This window comes from Lissotriton helveticus, chromosome 5_1 (genome assembly GCF_964261635.1).
Source record: "Lissotriton helveticus chromosome 5_1, aLisHel1.1, whole genome shotgun sequence".
Classification (NCBI taxonomy): domain Eukaryota; kingdom Metazoa; phylum Chordata; class Amphibia; order Caudata; family Salamandridae; genus Lissotriton; species Lissotriton helveticus.
The window spans coordinates 1,269,146,170-1,269,167,260 of record NC_136065.1 but is presented as its reverse complement, the minus strand read 5'-3'; the positions used below and the strand labels follow the sequence as shown (position 1 = coordinate 1,269,167,260).

Sequence of the window (21,091 nt, the reverse complement as noted above, 5' to 3'; positions counted from 1 at the left end):
CTTCTTTAAAGAGAGTCTGGGCAGTGCCACAAAATTGCAGCGCCCTGATTCAAAGCCTCACAGACCAAACCTATACAGAATCCTAAAATAAAATAAGGGAAATATTCTATCTGCTTCCCCATAAGTGCCTCGGTCTACCTTTCTCTCCCTCTTGGTGGCTTATAGAACCTACACAGCCCAGTTCTGTAAGCCATCATTGCCATTTTAGCTTTTTATTTCCACCTTCTGGTTATCCATCAATCCCAATGCCAACCAAACCTTACATTTCCCAATTCCTGGATCTACTACTTCTACCTTCCGTCCCCCTTAATTCTCTGCTCGCGCAACCTCCATCATACTGTGATCTATCGGTCCTCTGTAGCCTACTGGCTCACTGATCTCCAGACACTCTGGAGTGAGCAAGCCCAGCGATAAGATCAATGCTCTATGCCATTCCTGACCAGTAACTCTGTCCTAACATCTCCAAATAATAATCCTGCCTTCCTGTACCTAACCAATTGAAGCATAATAAAGCAAAAAAAGACTTTGCAATGTTGGAATGATAAAAATGCCCAACCAGTCATGCGGGCTCCTCCCTCTTTTTAAGCAGTTTAATGATGTAGGTGATCTTTGAAGACCAATGATCAATGTACCCCCTATCGTTTGTGAGAAACCAAGACTTTTTGCAGTGTCCCCCCACTTTTTGCCCCCATTTGACTACTAGATGCTGGTTTTCCAACTGTGATTGTGCCCTGGACTCTGCTAACCAGACTCAGGGCCAGTGCTCTGTGTAAAAAGTACGTGGTAATAAGGTATACTTACAAGCGTTACTGACAACCTACATGTAAGTCCCTAGTATATGGTAGGGCATGTGAGTTTAGAGACCCAGTAGATTTAATGCACTTAAGTGTGCACTGCTGTGCTGCCTGTTGTAATTTTAAAGCTCTGCCTTGCAGGCTGCTTTTAAAATAAATCTATGTTAAAATTCGAATTTGGAATTAAAGGTACTTCCAAAGTCTTAAAGTACCTTATTTTTACATATGTCATCCCTAAGGTCTACCCTAGGTGTTTCAACAGTAGGGTACCAGGTTAAAATAAGCAGGGACATTATAAAAGATGTTTTATATGCCCTGGTGAAAAACTGCCCATTACAATTTTACCCATTGTAGTGCATTAGCTCCATAAGCTAACATGGGAAGGCTTTTTTTAAAACATTAATAAAGTCTAACTATTGACAGGAGTGAGCTAAAATTATTATTTAAAGTGTCAAAATAATCGTTAGAATAAATACATCACCTTGCCAAGGTTGGATTTATTATAACTGTGTCAGAAAAGAAGTTGAACTTATAGAACTTGATTTTCTAATGTGTCCGAATTCAGCCCTGTGGCAGCCTCTTCTGATTGGCCAGCCTTTGATCTGCTGAGCCAAGCACTCTTGATTAGGTGTGAAGTAGCCCGGACTGAGACAAAGGAGACATCTGGTAGGATGAGATCTGCTGCCTGCAGATGCCAGGACAGGGGCTGGGTAGCCAAACTGGTCTCCAAAGGGAGAAAGACCGTGAGGTCAGGAATCAGGACCACCCCCCAGATTGTAGCCCTGGTAATTGAATTAGGAGAGTGACTGGAAAGGAAGTGTAGGGGAAAGTTAGCCACACCTCTGGGTGCGTTTAGCCAGACCTGAAGCTCTTCTCCATTTTGATTTTTGTAGAACAGGGCTGGGACAATAGCATGCCACACTTCAGGGGAACTGGTCATCACAGACAGTGGCCCCCTGCACTCTATTGGTCATAGGAGCCCCCTGCTTGCAGCCCAGAAACCTAAATAAATATGGTACAGCTGGCCAGCAACTCAGATCCCTGCCTGAAAAGAAACAAAAAGGACTGCCCTGCTGAACCCCTGGTCTGCACTTAGAGGGCTGCACTCATAAGGACTGCACCTGCTGCACACTTTGGGCTTCACCAAAAGAAGGACTCTGCCTTGCTCTGAAAGTTTAAGGAGTAGACTCCTTGAAAGCAACAGGTTAAAAGAGCTCCACTTGCATCATCTCCACCAAGTAGATCCCAGCTAACCAGCTTCACCTTGACGTTGAAGGATTTGGCCAGGTGCATTGTGGTTCTTGTAGTCCCAACTTCTCAAGGAGCCACTCCGAGCCCCCTGGAACCTTGGATTGGTATTGTGGACAATTCAAGACCCCATATTTTGGAAGAAGAACCAAACATTTGAGACCATTTGGAGAATTTTTGGTAAAAAGCTCTATAAATTGACTGACCCATAGTCGAGAGTCAAGTCTGTGATGTCGAACTGCGACTCGGCCTGAGATTCAGGTTTGCCCTGCAGAAGCTCTGGAGCTTTTCAATGTTGACGAGACATCCAGGAATTCACAGAGGCTTTACGCGGAAGCAAGCCGCCGCCATTGATTCACAACCCGGCCTATTGAGGAGCCTCGTTCGACATCAAGAGACAAAGCTCTGAAAAAGTGACTAAGTGAGAAGGGGAAATCTTGATCGGGCTCTACCGCTCATAGTACCCGACCTGCTCACCATTGTGGTTGGCCTGCAACTTTGACTTTGTCCCGGTCAAGCGTGACCAGATGTCTCAAGTTGGCACTTTTGGCTTTTAGGCACTAGAAAGCATGCCTTCTTTAAAAATTCATATCTCAGGTTTCCTACTTTGGATTTTTGTCATTTTGGCATCATTTTAATCATTAAAATATTTCCTAGTTTTATAAATTGGTGTTGGATTTGTATTGTATGTTGTGTCTTACATGTTTACTGTTATTGGGGTTTTTAAATACTTTATACAGCTGTCTCCTAAGTTAAGTCTGACTGCTTATGAGCCAAGCTGCCAAGCGTTGAGCAAGGATGAATTTGAGACTTGACTGGACCTTATTTGTGATTGTGGTGTTATTACTAACTGTAGGTACCTATCTGAACCTACTAATAAACCACCATCCAACCCAGTTGGCCATCTTTAATATTTTGAGGTTGTGGTCAATCAGTAATGGCCTTAAATCTACGTTCAGCCATGGAGATGCCTTGAGGAGTTAGGATGAATCCTAAGAATCATCCAACATTGGTGGTGTGAAACACACATTTGGTGATTTTACACTAAAGGCCATGTTGTGTTAAGGTTGTTAGGATAGTTTTCACATGGATAATGTGCTAATTTTGGGACTTTGAATAGAAGAATGTCTACTATGTATACAATAACAAATCTATCTAGAAATTTGCATAGTACTTTGTTGAAAAAAACTGAAATGCCACAGGAGCATTGCACAGGCCAAATGGCATCACACAACATTCAAACAGCCCATAGCTGGTGCAAAAATCCATCTTCCATATTCTGCAAACAAAGTTATATCTTGCTCGCCAGCTATTGAGATGAAATGTGTGATCACTGGAACCCTGGTTGTCAAGGGTACCAGTTTTAGACATGCTTGGCAAAACCAATTTGAGGGAAATGTCACATTCCTTTTAGCCTAGTTTATGCTGGAATTATGAATCATTAACCGTGCCATTTTCAAATTTTGTGTCTCAAAGGAGTGTGCAGCTCCTAGGGGAAAAGGAGGGGAAAGGGAGGTCTTTCTTCGTGATGCCCTCACACACCCAGAGGATGTAATGCTCCATCATTGGGCCTGCACCTCAACGGGCTGGCGCTGCAATGCCCGACGGGCACCCGTAAACTGGGCTTTTTGTCGGAGATCTTTTGAAGAAGCCATAGGGTGTGTTTGGGCGTGAGGGCTGGTAGTGCACTAAGTCGTGGGATAAACTAAGTCTAGGGCAGTCCAACTGCTGTGTTTATTCCTCTGGTAGCGCTAGCTTAATTATAATTGTTAAGCCCCTACATTTGTGTAATATTCCTATAGGGCTAAAGTGTTGTGGTGGGTCCACATGTTTTGTGCCTGTTAAGCCCCTAACGGGTCCCGTGGCACTTCATCAGGACCATATCTGAAGTTTAAAGAACAGTGGATTTTGTGTGCACTACCAATTCAAGATTTTGAGCCTAAATTATTTCAAAACTAAGTTCTTCCTCATTATTTTGAGATTCGTGACAAAAAGTCAGAGGAACCAGTTGGGTCTGGTGAATGATTAGACAGGAAGTCATCAAAGAACCATCTACGGCCCTGACTGGTTCGGGTAACTTTTTCTTTATGGTAGGGATCCCCAATTTTGAGCAATAGGTAGTATTTTTGAAATTGCCTGAGTCTAGCAGGACCACTACCGCTGCTTCTTCTCGTTCAAACTTTACAGTGGATTTCAAGATGAAATGTGGTACCTGGCTTTGTGAAGTGTTAGCTGCTGATTGATCTGGATGGGTTTAATTCAAGCTCAAAGGGTTCTCTTACTTATCCCTCGAGCTGGTTAGTTTTCTGCCTCCTTAGACACAGTGATGCTAACATTCTGCTTCAAGATTGCTTGAGCCTACGTTTTGGCTGCACACTCCTGAAAAAAAATTACCTTTTTTCAACAATACAATCATAATTCTGAGCTATCATTTTTCTAGGTCATCTCTTAAGTCTGTGATGGAAAATTACAGATCTTTTAGCTTCCGGCCAGTTGGTTTCAGCAATGAAGTGGTTACACTGGGCAATAAATGCTGTCAGTTCCCTAGCTCCTTGTCTTGAATCTAAAATGTCACTATCTGCTGAGCCTGTGGCAATATGTCAATCAAACATTTTATCAAATTCCCATGTAAAATTTCTCCAGTTGTAAAGAAGAGGGGTGTCCGTATTTACCAAGGGTACTGCCCAACTGGCTGCATCCGGATTCAGGTACCAGATCATGAAGGCTATATGTGACTGTGTATCTGGAAAGGCTGTTGGTCGTACCACGGAATTGAGTTGTTCCTGCATAAGGGAAGTCTGTGTTTGAATCTGGTTTCTGAAAACCACAATGGTTGTGTTACTGATGATGCATGATTGTTAATGTGGGTTTGCAGTTAAGGAGTTGGCAGACTAAGGATCTAGTGTCCTGAATAAAGCTTAGGACGCGTTTGGGGCCGGTTGGTGTGCTGAAACATGTTGATCCATTCAGATGCAGGGATATTAGCTAATCCCTTGCATCATCACTGTTTTTAATCATCCCCTATACCTACCCGCATTAAAGGACAATCCTCCGGATAAGGTACTGGGATTTTTACATTTCCTAGTTCCTACTCCCATATTAACCCACTCCATCAAAAGTACTCCTCATGATTGTGAGGAGCCCATTCACCACTAAACGTATCTTTGGGGAATGAGGTGCGGCCGATGATGATGAAGTATGACACCCCTGGGGGATGTGTGAGTACACACTTATCAATTTTTTCAAATTCTTTTTATCCCACACGTCTGTAGATCTAGTACTAAGGACTTTTCTCCTAGGGGATATTCCCAGAATATGAGTCTTTTTTGCTCAATTTTGTTTGTCACTTTTTTGCCTATGGTTAGTTTCAGTTTAGGGAGGGAAGACGCAGTTAAATGACCATCCATTTTCCTCTCGTTCCCTAGAGCCTTTTCCTTTAATGGGATATCGAGGTCTGCCGGATTGTAGATATGAAATAGATTTACCACATGATTCTTATTCAGCACTTAGGCTTTATTTTCTTATTTTTATAGGTTTTTATTGAGGATGATTAAGTAGACTTCTCGATAATTTTCACCATCTGCTCCTTCCACAACATGGCTGAATGCTGCTCTTTTTGATGCCCTCTTGTTCATTGGTTTGGATCAACATATCTTTTGTATAAAGGGTTTCTCACGCATTTAGCATTCATGCTCTATCACTGGGCAGCTTCCCTTAAGTGGAGTGTCCTCTCCACTGTATCCATACAGGTGTTAGTCTGTCCTACTTTATGTGGACTGCATCCATTTTGTATTTTGGCCCTTTTTGCCCTCTTCATTACGTTGCCAAGGTGTGCAACTTACTTTTGACATATTTTTTCCACACCCTGTTTGAATCATAATTCCCTAACGTTATTGCTAGTGCTCCTAATATGGATTCTCTCTTTGGGCAAGAACCAGTCTTGTATCATTTTAGGTTCACATGTATTACATTGAGTAAGGAAAATTATATGTGCTTCCCAGTTATTTCAGTCAGGCTGGAAGGCTTCAAGATATTTCTTGGCCCCTGATGGGTATGCGACAGTCTGACTTCTTTACATATGCACAAAGATGATGTTTAGGACTACTATGGGTACTCCACTATCATTGTCTTTTGAAATGGGTAGGGTTAGCAATATGTTGTGTACCCCGTACTCTGCGGTGTACAGAATCAGGGACCGTTTGCATTTCTTGTACTTTGCAATTTGTGAAGCTTCCATTTGGTTGGGGCTGGGAAGGATCCTGGGAATGGTGTGGTATTAACGTAATCCTCATTACAGTATGCCCTGCTCCATGTCACAGTTGTCATTCTCTCGCTCCCGAGGCATCCCATAGATTTAGCTCAGTGGCCATTATATGTTTAAATTTAAAGCCATGTCAGAATTGTGCAGTTGGAGTCAGGATGTCGGTGTCCCCCTTTCTCCTCAGTGAGGGATAAAGGGTTAAACAACAGTACGGTTTTGAAACAACAGATTATGCATTTATCGGTAATTGCATTATAAGGCGGTCTTGTAGGACTGCGACGAAGAAGAGTAGGATCCATCAGTGTAACGAATATTACCAGATGTAATCCACCCATTATTATACTACTAAATAGTAATGTTCACTTTTCTGTTTCAGGCACCGCTTACTTTCAGCGATGTGGTTGCCTGTTTCTCTGAAGAGGAGTGGACGCTTTTACACGAGTGGCAGAATGAACTTTACAATAATGTGATGAAGGAAATTCACCAAGCCATGAACTCGCTAGGTAAATAAATTACAGTGTGCCTCTAAACGTACTGAAATATGTGGAATATCACTCGTTGTTTCAGTTTCAGATTGGTAGATAGGAGTATTTAATTGATTTGCTATAACTTGAAAAACTAATAACTCTCACAAACGTTCTACCAACATTTTGTCAAGAACTGGAAATAATACTCACCTTATCAGGGCTGCTACAATAAATTAGATCTGCCTGCAGTATCAAAAGTTTTTTTTTAACAAGAAAATATAGTGTTCTAATTAAGTGCCATGCCTTCAGACACTTTTTGTGCTGCGTAGCATTGATGCTGTGCACAATGGAAAATAACTTAATCCAGAACCAGTGTCCTAGTGCCAGCCTCACATCTCTTGGTACTGTTGAGGCAGGAGCAGCCTCTAGGCCCCTCCGACTGCCACCAGAGCTACAAGTCCATCTCCATTTGCCATTGTTCTCCCTATAGTGCCACTGTGCCAGTACTCTTTGTTAGCCTCAATGACCTCTCTGCCTCCCACCGTGTAGGCCCCTCTATTTTATCTCTTTATCGACCGCAGTGCATCCCTTACATGCTCCAGTATCATAGCGGCCCTACGAGGATGAAAGCAGCCCACCGCCCTCTCTTAAGTGCATCCTTTGCATCACCTGTATTTATGCACTCCTGCATTCCCTACTACTAGTAACCTCTAATCAGTGCCAATACATCTCTTAACATGACTGAGTATTAATCCTGCTCCCATTCCTTCCATCAGTATGCATTCTTACCTCTCTTGAACCAGAAGAATACGACCTGCCTCTGTGCAACGCAATCCGCTACAGTACCTGTCCCCTTGGCCCTCATCCATGTGTAACGTGACTCTCCTATTTTCGGTACCCCATAACGCGCTTCATGCATACCATCGTTACCGTTCTGCATGCATTTCATATGAACACTTCTCTGTTTGTGCTGATTTGTCAATTTAGTGGGGAGCAAAAATATAGCCCTCTAGCTAAAGGGAACATATTTTTTTTTAACTCCTCAACTCTGTTAATTGTGTTCTTTTAAGGTAGATAGAGGGCTTTTCTTAGACTTCTTCTTTGATGAAATCAATGTCCTTCAATTAGCTTCTTACAAATGTTAATTCGAAATAACTTTGACATGAGAATAGGACAAATCTGCCTTCCCTCCTGCCCAAATCAAAACAAAATATGGCGGGAACTAACAGAAGCAATGTATCCCAAGCTCATGACAATGATGCCACTACGCAATAAATAATTAAATGCTTTTCTGGTTTCCTGGCAAATTACAATGTTCATTATGCAAATCAGCATTTATGTTAAAACTATTTTATGGCTACATAGATTCACTCATTGGCTGATTTATGTTAAATCAACGAATTAGCTTAAAACCCTTATCTGGTTAATTTTACAAATACAGCACACTGGGCAAAGCACAAAGAGTATAGCAGGACCCTGAGTTGCAGAGTGGGTAATTGCACCCATCAGTTGAGTCTTTACGGGGCAATATCATTTGATTAGACTTTTGAGGTAATGAAGGACACTTCTCTAGAGAACCCTCTCTGTAGGAAACACTGCAGTGAAAGAGTGGTATAACCATGCATGTTCTGTGATAACAAATCCTTTATAACTAATTCCATTGTCGAGGACATAGGCGTCATCTGCCTTTACCCCCACTGGCGTAAAAAGTAATCTGTCTCAACTGTAACTCTTACCTCAAGTTTAACTACCCCCAATCACTAACGATCCTTTTCCTACCCATGGCCCTGCTCTTGATTGAAAGGTATCCTTGGCCTAATAACATCCCTAGACCCTGCCATAAAACATCTAAAAATCCAAAATCTCAATATTTAGGGCATGATTTAGTTTGGCATATAAGATATTCTGGCACGTTTGTGGCGGAAACCCTGTCTGCCTTATTACAAGTGCCATACAATATAATGCACTTTTAACAAGGCAGACAGGCTAGTCTACACATTTGTGATGGACTTACCGGTCTGCTAAACTTTAAATCAGTCCTTTAGTTTTACCCTTGCCTTACCCAAACCTAAACCCTATATTAATACAATCACCAGTCTAACTCTCTACCTATTCCCTTACCCCTTCCTTTAACATTTGTTTACTCCACCTTAATTGTGAACCTCTCTCTAGCCATACCTCTATTCACCCTGACATCCTAATCTGTTTTAAATGTATATAACCGAAAATGTATGTATATATTGTTTCTAGTTTCCCTTTATTTCGGACTGTACTTAAATTTTGCTATACACAGTTTTCCCCATTCAATTCTGTTGTTGAGGATTGCTAAACGAAACATTATTCATACCCAAATAATCACATTTGGTATGCTTCAGATTGGGTAAAGTAGAATTTGCAAGACACAGGGGAATATACTGTTGCTGAGATGAGGAGGGGATTAACTTGATATGGGGGGATCCTCCCTTGAGGAAAGTTTGAATAAAATGGGGCCAAATATTGCATTATAAAGCATAGTTTCCACACACATTTGCTCAAAAGCCACTGGTGTGTGTCAAACAATGGTCGACGCCATGTTCTAAAAAATGTGCAGTGGCTGCCCCTCATAAGTTAATAATTTTCTCCATTGTGCCAGAACAGCATTTTGTCATGTGCCCCCTGATACACCATTGGTGGCCCCTTATGCCAGGAATAGTGTGTAACCAATATTTAAAAAATTATCTCTATAGCCAACATTTTGTCATGGCTACCTAACCCCCTCACCATATGCCATAGTTACCCCCCTAATGCTAAGAAATACCTTCAATATGCTGGTACCCTCATTTTGTTACTGGTGACCCATATACCAAGAATTACCCCCAATATGCCAGTGGCAGCATGTTATAATGGGTGTCCCTTATGCCAAGCTTTAAGCTCATACTTGAAACACTCCTGTTGGCTGCCTTTACTAGTACATAGAATAAAAACTCTACTTTGCCCAATAATAACTTATGCCCTATGGGATGCCCGGTAATTAAAAATGAAGAGCATTTTTTATTCTTTTGGACTGCTTATGTTAAGTAGCGCAAACGTTGGATAATCCCTCTTTGCCGGCTTCTCTACTTAGAGAACTTACATTTAACTTTAAGGATTTGTAAGCCAGATGTTAGGTCCAGTGTTGTATATTCAGTTTGTAACTTTGTATGCTCAGTATGGTATATTAGACAAATTGTTGTTGGGGCAAGCGTCTTTTAGAGCTGTGATCTGTATGATACTAAAATTATATTGGTTAAACGTTTATTATCTCTTTGCACTGTGCACTTTAATTCACTAGTAAAACCTAGCGATAAGAGGGAAATCCAAATTCAGATTATAACTTTAGTAGCCCGGATCGCACAGAGGGCCTGTTAAGAGCTTATTTTTGGCTATTGTTAGAAGTTGCCCATTTGTGATGCTGGTAGAATGAGGATGTATTTTTGTGTTTCCTTTTATTGAGTGCAACTTTGTGATCTTAACTATGTTTTTACACAGGGTTTTTATAACTTTTGTTTATTTCATTCGAATGTTGGCTGATATACATTTTCTTTTCCTTTATTCCTGAGAATTGCATGTTCTTATCAAGTTTTTATTCTAATATTTCTATTGATTTGTTTTTTTAAATGTACTGTGTTATTGTGCAGTCGAAATAAAGGAAAGAAAGTCTGGCATGCTGATGTGAGCATTTCGCCACAGGTGTTCAATATACCAATAACCTTTAGTGTGACAATGCAATCATTTCGCCACAGATGCCTATGTGGTCAATAATTTTCTCCAGTATGCCAGTCCAGCATTTTGCCATGGTTACCCCACGTGTCAGTATGCCAAGTACAGGGGCAGACGCGTAAGCGCCCACACTCACTCATGCTCACTCACATTCATTCATTCACACATGTTCACACACACTTATTCACACTCAAACTGTCACTCCTGCACTCCCTCGCAATCATTAATTCTCAAACACTCACTCACCTTCACAGTTTCACTCTCGGTCTCTCACATCCTCACTTATTCTCAGTTACCCTGACTCACACTTTCTCATTGAGTTACACACACTGTCACTTATTATCACTCACTGCCTCAGTCTCTCTCTCACACACGCACACACTCTCAATCACCCCATGCAGGCACACATCTGACAATTCTCTCCAGTGGTCTGCTGGTGCACAGATTCTTGGGCCAGGATCATAGCTTCCTCACATTACAGACACTGAAACAGAAGACTGAAAGTTGGAGCCTGTGGAGCTTCTTGCTTTATCACCTCACCCTCTCATAGCTTGTCACAGGGTAGATCAGTGAAACTCCTGACTCTACTTCACCCTGTTATGACGTGGGAGAGGGTGATGTGGCAGAATGATTGATGGACCATCTCAGGCACTGCAGGGCTTCCACTTAAAGTAACCAGGGCTATCTGTATGTGTGATCCTAAAGCACATCACAAATGTTATGGGACTGAGGCATGTCAGACCAGGCCTGGGACTTTGCCAGCCCTAGAAAATATTTTTTAATAGCTGGCACAGGCTCCTCCATCAGACAGAGTCACTCACTGCCTCAGGCTGCTACTCAACCCAATGATCAGCCTTTTTTATGTTAGCAATAGTGACCAATCCGCTGTTATTTCCTTTTGGTATAATAAATGTATTTCGGGAAAGAAGGAGAGTGGAGTCCGGACGGTCATATGGGCGAGTTGCCACTGCTGGATAGCACAGAGATTTCTTATACCTTCTCTGCTGATGATCGTTGTTCGTTTAGCAGCATTTTACATTAGATAAAGTTGGCCATGTTAACTGTTTCGTATTATTGCTTTATTAAAAATGCAGCTGGGAGTGAACTTCTCTTTCCTTTTCAAAACAGGCCCTCTTATTGCCAACTTTGTATTTTCATTAAGTGCCAAAGAAAAGGAAGATGTGTGTTTTATGGACAACACAGACTCCCAAATACGACACAGAGGTAAGAGAATGAGAAGCTCCTCCAGACTTATGAATTTATTTACTTTATTTGTTATTAACTGTGCAGTAATCGAAATGTTATAGAACAGCATACGCTCCCACAAGCACAATATAATACCAATGGAAATGATAAAATATGAAAGGGGAAATAAAAGGGAAAGAGAATGAAACCAAAACAAAAGCTAAGAAGAACGGCCACTGAGTAATATACTTGACGATTAATCATTAATACCATGCTCTATAGTTATATCTAGCTCAGAGCAGCAGTACTGCAATACAAGTACATGGTTTCTTCTCTTTTAATGTTACTGTCCTCCAGCAGCACACAGTGACATGAGGTAACAACTGGATTTCATTGGCATGAATCTTATGTCCCTAAAGCAAATGGAAGTAAAGGAACATAGAAGAGCAGGCAATTAAAGACATGGGAACCCATCTCTGACTTCCCACTTTGAAGTTAACCTTATTAGATAAGAACAATTATTGTTATATGTGGCTTATCTTGAATAACGGGATTCGAAATCTGGTAATTTACTGCGATAATGTAGCATCGCTGGGAAAGAAAACTTTTTCCCACTGTTGTTAGATCACCAGGGGAAGCAATTGCCTCACCTGTGTTTCCCCACCTCACATGAGTCTTTGGAGATTTGAGCAAGGTGGAGAATGGCGGATGATGGTCTCACTTGCCCTCATCTGCCTCTCCTTGGTCTCCACAGACCCACAGGAGGGGGTACAACACAGGTGGTGCCCTATACGCCAACCACCACATTCTCTGTAAACATGGACTGTCTCACTCTGACTGACCGCGAAAAACATGCTTCAATGGTGAGCAGTTCTCACGGACCTTCTGTCAGCTTGGGCCGGCCTCTCCACTCTCAACTGAAAACTGGGCTTTGGGCAGGGATGATGAGTGAAGGCATAGAGGGCGGACAGGTGAATAGGCAGGAAGAAACTTTATTTTCCGTTTGGGTGCGGAAGGAGATTATATGCTGGGTCTGGTCTGATCTGCTTTGCTTTGGTGGCAGGAGGCCAAGTTTTTTTCAGTTTGGGCGGGGAGCAAGATTATATGGAGGAGGCCACGTATTATTTGTTTTATATTCGCCACAGGCAGGAGGAGGTTAATTTGGAGGGTGGTGAGGTTTTTGGCAGGATGCCAGGTATTTTCTTAATTTGAAAAAGAAAAGGATGGCCAGAAAAAGTGAGTGGGTGGCAGGACACCAAGCAGATCATAGGGCAGGGAGTTGAGGCAGGTGAGACAATGGTTATACAACTCCAGCTTTACTTCTCTACTGCTGTGCAAGTATGGGAAAAAGGGGCTGCTGATTAAAGGGGAATACAGTTGATAAACTTATTGATGGGTAAGGCATGGCCGAGCTCGCCAACATGGCGGTTTCACTTTAGTGCAGCTCCGGTTTAACCCCTATCATCCGGTGTAAATTCTTGAATTGTGATCACCATCACACAGCAGATATAGTACATACCGGCGGAGCGGCTGATTCCTGGTCAACCGTCACTCCTTGCAGTGAGCCGGTTGCCTGATGAAGCAGTGAGGCCTGCACCGTAGTCCGGCGGTGAGGGACCGGAGGGTGCCGCGTGGCTTGCGGTCCTTCCCCTGGGGTGCTCTGGCAGTATCGAGATAGACCCATCCCGTGTGCCAGGAGGGATCTGAAGGGGGACCAGCTATCGGCGCCTCCTGAAGATGTAGAGCTGCGCCCGAGGATGCCAGCAGGTGATGGTATTCCTTCTGTGCTGCTGCAGGGGTGGACCGTGCTGCGCGATCGGTGCGCACACATGTGGTGAGGCCCCCCTTCCCCTCTATGGTTGCTGCTGTCCCTTCCTAACCTGCTAACTTTTCTTCACTGGACTGGGGCTGTGGGTAGGGCCTCTTTCCGGTGGCAGCTGCAGGACAGCTGGGGCTGCAGGCCCGGGGTGGCACCTGGGGCCTCCATCTACGCTGAGCCCCTGACCTGGTTGCCGCTCTGAGCCTGTGATGCCAGGCTGGGATAGCATCTTGACTGAGGGCGCGGGTCGCCTTTGTAGAGAGTCAGATCCTTCAGTAATGGCCCCCTCCCTTTGTAGTGGTGTGCCCAATGTGAATGTGGAGGGAAAGGCAGTGTCACATTCTTTGGCCCCCTCACTATAGATGTCTGTGCTCTCTGTCGCACCTTTCTGCACTGCGCTCTGATCTGGAGCCCCCTCCTCCGAGGTTGGTGAGATTTGCGTATCCTTCATCGGAGGACCCAGTTTTGTGGACTACCCAACACACCACCTTACTCTGGTTACTTTCTGGAAATCGCGGGACCTGCTGGAGCTGTGTTTCAACACCTCTATTGCTACTCACCGGGCTTGACCTTCGAGCACGGTAGACTGAACACCGCCTTATGACTCTAGGGCTGCGGTTGTAGTTGGAACCTGAACCAGAGACACCATCTTCTTACTTGGCAGCCAAGGGCGAGGATAAAACCTCTTGCTCCACCTCTACCTAGATGTGCATGGTTCAATACACTATGGGTTCTACAAGCATCGCAACCCGCAGTGGAGTTGAGGGTCGGAGAAGTACGGTTGGACGTAGCCCTACTGTGTCAGGTCAGGACCTCCTAAACTTCACTGCCTGCATAATGGAAGCTGAATCTCACATCTCTACGGTCGAGGATGAGCTCTCTACGCTTAAGTCCCAGGTTTCCTTGCCACTTACCTCCTCCTGGGTCCCCTCCCCGACCAATAATTGCTTGCATCATGAACTATAGGGACAGGGAAGCGATCCTCCGGAGGACAGGTGGTATCTGCGCCTCTGATGTGGTGCTACCACGGTGCTCCTTTTTCCAGATTACACACGTGAGGTACAGCAACGCCAGCGTTCCTACTTGGGACTACAGTATCGTCTGTTGTTCCCAGCCAGGTCACGTCATGCACCTCAACAAATCAAATTTTTTGACACTCCGGAATCTGTATGGCAGTAGCTTACAGAGGATCGCTTGTTGCACTAGTCTGCTGCCTCCTTCTCATGCCAACAAGGAACTGCTGTTCCCTCGGACCCGCAGTAGCTGCCCAAACCTCACAGGCAGCACATTCGTTCCAGGAGAAGGTGTGGAACTGCTCAATCGCCTTCACCCTTACTTCCCCCGCAGGAGCAATCGCAACCACCGCTCGGGCCTGCGGCGATCTCTGCCCCTGGAAAGGAAGATGTGGAACAAGGGGCAGATGAACGTTCTCCTTCACCGTCTGCTGATCAGGCTGTTCTCCAGCTGGACTCTGACATTTCCTGCAATCCTGTGATTTGACTGAGTTGACCCTCTTAACAGCTATGGGACTACCATTTTGTGTTTTACCCTGCTGCTCTCCTCAAATATACTTATTTGATTGACTATTCAGCCACTCCAAAGGTCTTTCTTTGCCTGGATACATAATGGCGACTACTGTCTTATGGATGCCTTCTTCTAAGATGGGGTTCTTCCATTAACTGTCGTAACTACAATGCTTTGTATATTGTTTTTCTTAATGCACCTTTTGTTCAGGGCGACAGATTCTTCTGTGGTAGAAGTTTGGGGAGGGACGGGAGTTGAGGGGCGGGGTTTTCTTTGCAAGATATTGTCTTTTCACTCTAGGGTTTTGTATGCCGTGATTGTTTGCCTTATTCTTTCCCTTTTAGGTGTTGGCACACACCTCAGTACCATTTGTGACTTCACTATTGGGACGGTGCTCACTTGTAGCTTCTTTTTGCTGTGGCCCTTACCATGTTACCCGGCCCAATGGGTTCTTTTTCCAGGTTTGCCAATCGCCCTTCAAGATAGTTACTCCCCATACATATGGCCTTCTGGGTTTTGTCATGGCATGTTAACGGCTTTCTGGACCGAGTGAAACTGTCGTCGCTGTCTTTACCTTTGCCCACCATCATCTTGCCGATGTACTTTTGTTTCCGGAGACTCGCCTTTTAGGGGAACGCATTGGCTATGAGAGCGTCTGGTGGATCAGTGGACTAATGCATCCACTGCAAGGGCCTGTGTTCAACCTCATGGTCACAGGTTCAAATCCCGGCAGATCCACTCAGCCTTTCATCCATTTGAAGTCGATAAAATGAGTACCAGCGAGTTGGGTAGCAATAAACAACTGTTATTCAACGCCAAGATGCATACGGGTGAACGTGCGCTTTACAAATACATGTTATGTTATGTTATGTTTCAGGCCAGTAGAATTTTTGGATCATACTGAGATGATATTTACTATGTCCAGACTCATCTTGGACCACAATGTAATTCTCTTTAATGGACAGTGGTACCGGCAGATCTGTGGAGTAGCCATGGGTTCCAGATCTGCACCGTCCTTCGCCTGCCTATTTATGGGGTGGATGGAGGCGGTGCACATCTGGGGCCCAGGTGGTGCTCGTTGGCACTCTCATATAAACTATTATGGGAGATACATTGACGACCTGCTATTTATTTGGTCGGGTGGAGATAAACTATTGAATTTTTTCTCATATATGAACAACAATAATCAGAATATGACCTTTACCATCAATTACAGTCATAAGGAGATTACGTTTCTAGATCTAGTACTTTATATAAATGAGGGTAAACTGTGTACTAAACTTTTTAGGAAAGAAACTTCCTGCAACTCTGTCCTACATGGTGAGAGTTCCAATCCTAAATCACAGGTGAATGCCATCCACTTTGGGGAATTTTATAGGGCACGTCGTAATTGTAGTGAGGATTCAGAGTTTGAAATATGTATATCGGACATTGAAAATAGATTTTTAGGCTATGGACCAGAAATTGTGACTAGGGCCAAAACAAGAGTTTCAAAACTGGCAAGAACAAATACTTTAAAACCAAAAAGGAATGAAGGAAAAGAACAAAAAAAAACAATCTATGGTCTTCTAAAATATACCAAATTCCTAATAAATATTGGTTCATGTTGACTTCAGACCCAGTATTGAAACAACATATAACCCAGCACCCGTCAATCACTTATCGGAGGGGTATGACTATTGGAAACATGGTGAGCCCAAGTTATCCTAAAAACAATAAGGCACCAACATGGTTACACTCATGGAACAAGGGATCATTTCACTGTGGAAATTGTTCCATGTGCAGGTTATCCTTACATGGAACAAGACATTTTAGTTATAATGGTTCTAAAACATTCCATATAAAAACACATATAGACTGCAACGCAACTTATGTGGTATATGCGGTATTATGCATGTGTAACCAAATATATATAGGAAGTACAATTAGGAAGCTCAAAGATTGTATTGCTGAACATTTCAGGGCTCTGAAAAACAGGGATACGAAATACCCAATAGCATGATCATATATAGATCATATATAGATAGAGCTTAGTTGAGGAATATATTATACTATCTAATACACAGTGATGGGAAGAGAGTATGTATGTTTTATGATTGTTTGCTACTAGAATGTACACAAATCGGGCTTCAGTTTGTAGAACGTGAACTAGGTGGAAATCATTTCCTTTTCCCAAGTTAAGATGGCTGACGCCGTTTTTTATAAAATTAATTTCTATTAGATTTAATTGTTTTTTTTATTGATGATTGTATGATTATAATTCTGTTAGCCCATTTGGAGGTTCATAAAAATAAAATAATAATGGAACACAATAAAAGTGATAATATGGGCTATCGACGGAGGTTTCGAGTATTGAATATCTTCGCAGTCCTACTACTGTGTCTATTCTTGAAGCCGGTTACTTAAGTACAGCACATACATGGCGCGGGTGCTACACGCCACGGTACACACTCTTCGTACGATCCTTTTCAACTCATAAGGTAATTGTCAAGACATCTGGGACACGAATGTTTGGTGGCCTGATTAGGTTTTTATGGTGATAGCTATGTAATGGACGATTAGATAAATGTGGAATTTAAATGAATAAGGTCGTTGCGTTTTCAACTATCGGATTGCTTTTTATGGACTACGGGAGTTTCTAACCAGAATATTTTATATCGTAACGCTTGCCAAAAACTTACCGACTTCTATTTAGCATGTGGGACGTTCGGTTTTAAATATGACTGTACTATCTTTAAAACGAGGATTCGATAATAAGTTTTATCTTGTTTCGTACCTGGACTTGATACCATCTAGATATTAGGGATGAACTTTGAGATGAGGTTGATATGCTTCTACTGTGTAGAATGAGAAACGTTTTTTCCCCCGTTTTGGTAATATGATTGTATTTTGGATTGAATCATGGTGAACTAATGGCAAGTATTGATGAAATAATTATGTTAACGAAGTCCACTTAGAATAATAGGAACATATATATGAATAGTGTTGGCCTTTTCCCATAGGATAGATATTTGGAGGCCAACTGATGAAGATTTTACACTGGAGATCGTTATTTATACTGGAATTAGGAGCCTTCGTGGAATAAGTGAGTGATTCTTAAATGACTATTAGATATTTCTCGAATTAGATATAGGGTTTGGCCACGGGTCTTCCTGTTCTATCCCTTTTCTGTTGGTTTTCTTTAGAGTTTACGCTTATATGTTCTCATGAACAAGGGAGAGTTCTGCTATATTCGAAACAGGTGAGTTTTAGGCTAATACTTATGGAAAATAACACTGGGAAATAAGAGAAAGGAATGTTTTGGATCATTTAGTTTTCACCCTTTTCTTTCTCTCTCTCTCTCTGGATCAATGATCTGTAGCGATTTTTATCGCGTCACCTTTATATTTATATGTCTTTGCACGTTTGGTGCCTATGTGGTGTGTATCTTAATATTTCCGTATATCTCAATGGCTCATGCTCTCTTCTGCATGAATATTGACAAATATGAACTATGCATAGAACAGATGTGCTTTTACTTTTCTTGCAAGCAACAATTGTAACATTAGCATTCAGCTATGTTGAGATGAACGTGACCTTGAAATGACAATATGAAGTCTGGTTGTGTATCTTGAATCTTATATATTGTCGTCTATCTCTGTTTATATTGAAGGGGAGAACCTACTTATGCACCCTTAGACTTCTGGTGTGGAACATCACTTGCTTAGTACTAAACATAAAGTGGAGCTGTTTGCATGCATGTTCAGCCACTAGTGTTTGACTGAGAAACATATAATAGAGATATGTATCCGTTGTGGTTAGTGAACTTACGAATTGTATTACATGTCTCGTATAAATCCTGATTATATGTATTATAATATTCTAGCCTTGAAGAAGTCTAAGGTTGATTATACCAAGACGAAACACGTGTTGGCGGCTAGTGTGTTTAAGAAGAAAGACGGAATTAATAAACAGAAGATTTGAAGATTACTCATCTTTTGGACTTTACTCCTCTATTTTGATACACTGTTGTTTAGCTCAGGATACATTTATTGACACACCTCAGTACCATTTGTGACTTCACTATTGGGACGGTGCTCACTTGTAGCTTTTTTGCTGTGGCCCTTACCATGTTACCCGGCCCAATGGGTTCTTTTTCCAGGTTTGCCAATCGCCCTTCAAGATAGTTACTCCCCATACATATGGCCACCGGGTTTTGTCATGTCATGTTAACGGCTTTATGGACCGAGTGAAACTGTCGTCGCTGTTTTTACCTTTGCCCACCATCATCTTGCCGATGTACTTTTGTTTCCGGAGACTCGCCTTTTAGGGGAACGCATTGGCTATGAGAGCGTCTGGTGGATCAGTGGACTAATGCATCCACTGCAAGGGCCTGTGTTCAACCTCATGGTCACAGGTTCAAATCCCGGCAGATCCACTCAGCCTTTCATCCATTTGAAGTTGATAAAATGAGTACCAGCGAGTTGGGTAGCAATAAACAACTGTTATTCAACGCCAAGATGCATACGGGTGAACGTGCGCTTTACAAATACATGTTATGTTATGTTATGTTTCAGGCCAGTAGAATTTTTGGATCATACTGAGATGATATTTACTATGTCCAGACTCATCTTGGACCACAATGTAATTCTCTCGTAGACGAGAATGGTTGCTCACAGCAAACACTCCCAGAATTTGCGAAGGTATTTGCTCAATATTATAGGAAGCTGTATACGAAACCAACAGATAGAGATCCATCTGTGTCCCACTCTTTTCTCGATTCGGTCCCTCTTCCTACACTATCCTCCACTGAATCTCGACTATTTGAGGACCCTCTAACGGCAGGAGATCGGAGATGCCCTGGCCAGTCTGGTTGTGGCGAAAACTCCAGGTCCAGATGGCTTCCCCCAGAAATACTATGCCACATTTCGAGAGACTCTTCTCCCCCATCTTTTGTCCCTATACAAAGAGGTCTGTCAGGTAGGCTCCTTTCCGTTTGAGCTGGACGCTGACTCCTTCCACGCTCCTCAACTTGCAAGGTCAAATTTTCGCCACAGTGTTGGCGAACAGACTCAAACTAGTATTGCCAATGTGGCTTTATGCCATCTCGGAGCATGAGACACTGTATCCATCGGCTTCATGTGGCTCTGGCCCAACGTCATCGATTGCCTCCAGATTTGGCTTTACTCCTCATTGATTTTGGGAAGGCCTTCCAAAACGGTGACCTGGAGCTACATTCAGTTGGTGATGGCTCGTGCTGGCATTGGTCCACGATTCAGAGCTATGGTCAGTGTACTTTACTCCAATCCCACTGCCAGAGTGTGCGTCAATGGAGCCCTCTCTGCTAGTTTTCCCGTTGAGCGGGGAACGAGGCAGGGTTGCCCCCTGTCTCCACTCCTCTTTGTCTTAGCCATAGAGCAGTTGGACCAGCTTATCCATATGAATACCCAGTACTCTCGATTGGCCTGGAGTGCCTGCCATGAAGAACGCATCACATTATGCGCTGATGATGTTATTCTGTATCTCGCGAACCTGGCTGTACGTAGGCCTAGACGCCTCCAACTGGTTAAACACTTTGAGGTTGCTTTGTGCCTTCTAAATCCGTGCTGGTTCCCTTGGTGTCAGCGAGGGACAGCTTTGACTGGCATACAACTATCCCTCTTCGTCGACTTTGTTTCAGATATCTTGGACAATAGGTTGCTCTACATCCCAAATTAACCTGGGCCCTTAATCTTCAGCCTCTAGTTAGGAAAACTAAAGCGGACCTCGTTAAATGGCAGACTCTGCCTCTTAATGTAATGGGTCGTATCTCATTTTACAAGATTATGATCCTTCTGCGATTTATTTACATCTTCTAGAATCTACCACTTCGTCTGTCTCAAATCTGGTTTTGCATATTAGATGGCACCGCAAGAACATCCCTGTGGTGGGGTTCTAGCCGTTTTGTCCTTTGCACACAATCAATCAGGCCCCTTTGATGGTGGCCTGGGAATATCTAATCTTTACCTTTATTATTTGTCCTCCCACCTTCTGGTTATCCATGACTGGTTCAACAGGGGATGGTCCGACCCAGCCT

General features: G+C 43.0%; 1 protein-coding gene across 1 annotated transcript in view; it reads left to right on the top strand.

Moving 5' to 3' along the window:
• The window catches only part of LOC144755287 (uncharacterized), a 124,011-nt gene that overhangs the window by 5,624 nt on the left and 97,296 nt on the right, over window positions 1-21,091 (top strand). The window contains exons 2-3 of the mRNA XM_078644066.1: window positions 6,680-6,806; window positions 11,637-11,732. Coding sequence (XP_078500192.1) covers window positions 6,680-6,806; window positions 11,637-11,732 — 223 coding nt within the window. The remainder of the gene's footprint in view (window positions 1-6,679; window positions 6,807-11,636; window positions 11,733-21,091) is intronic.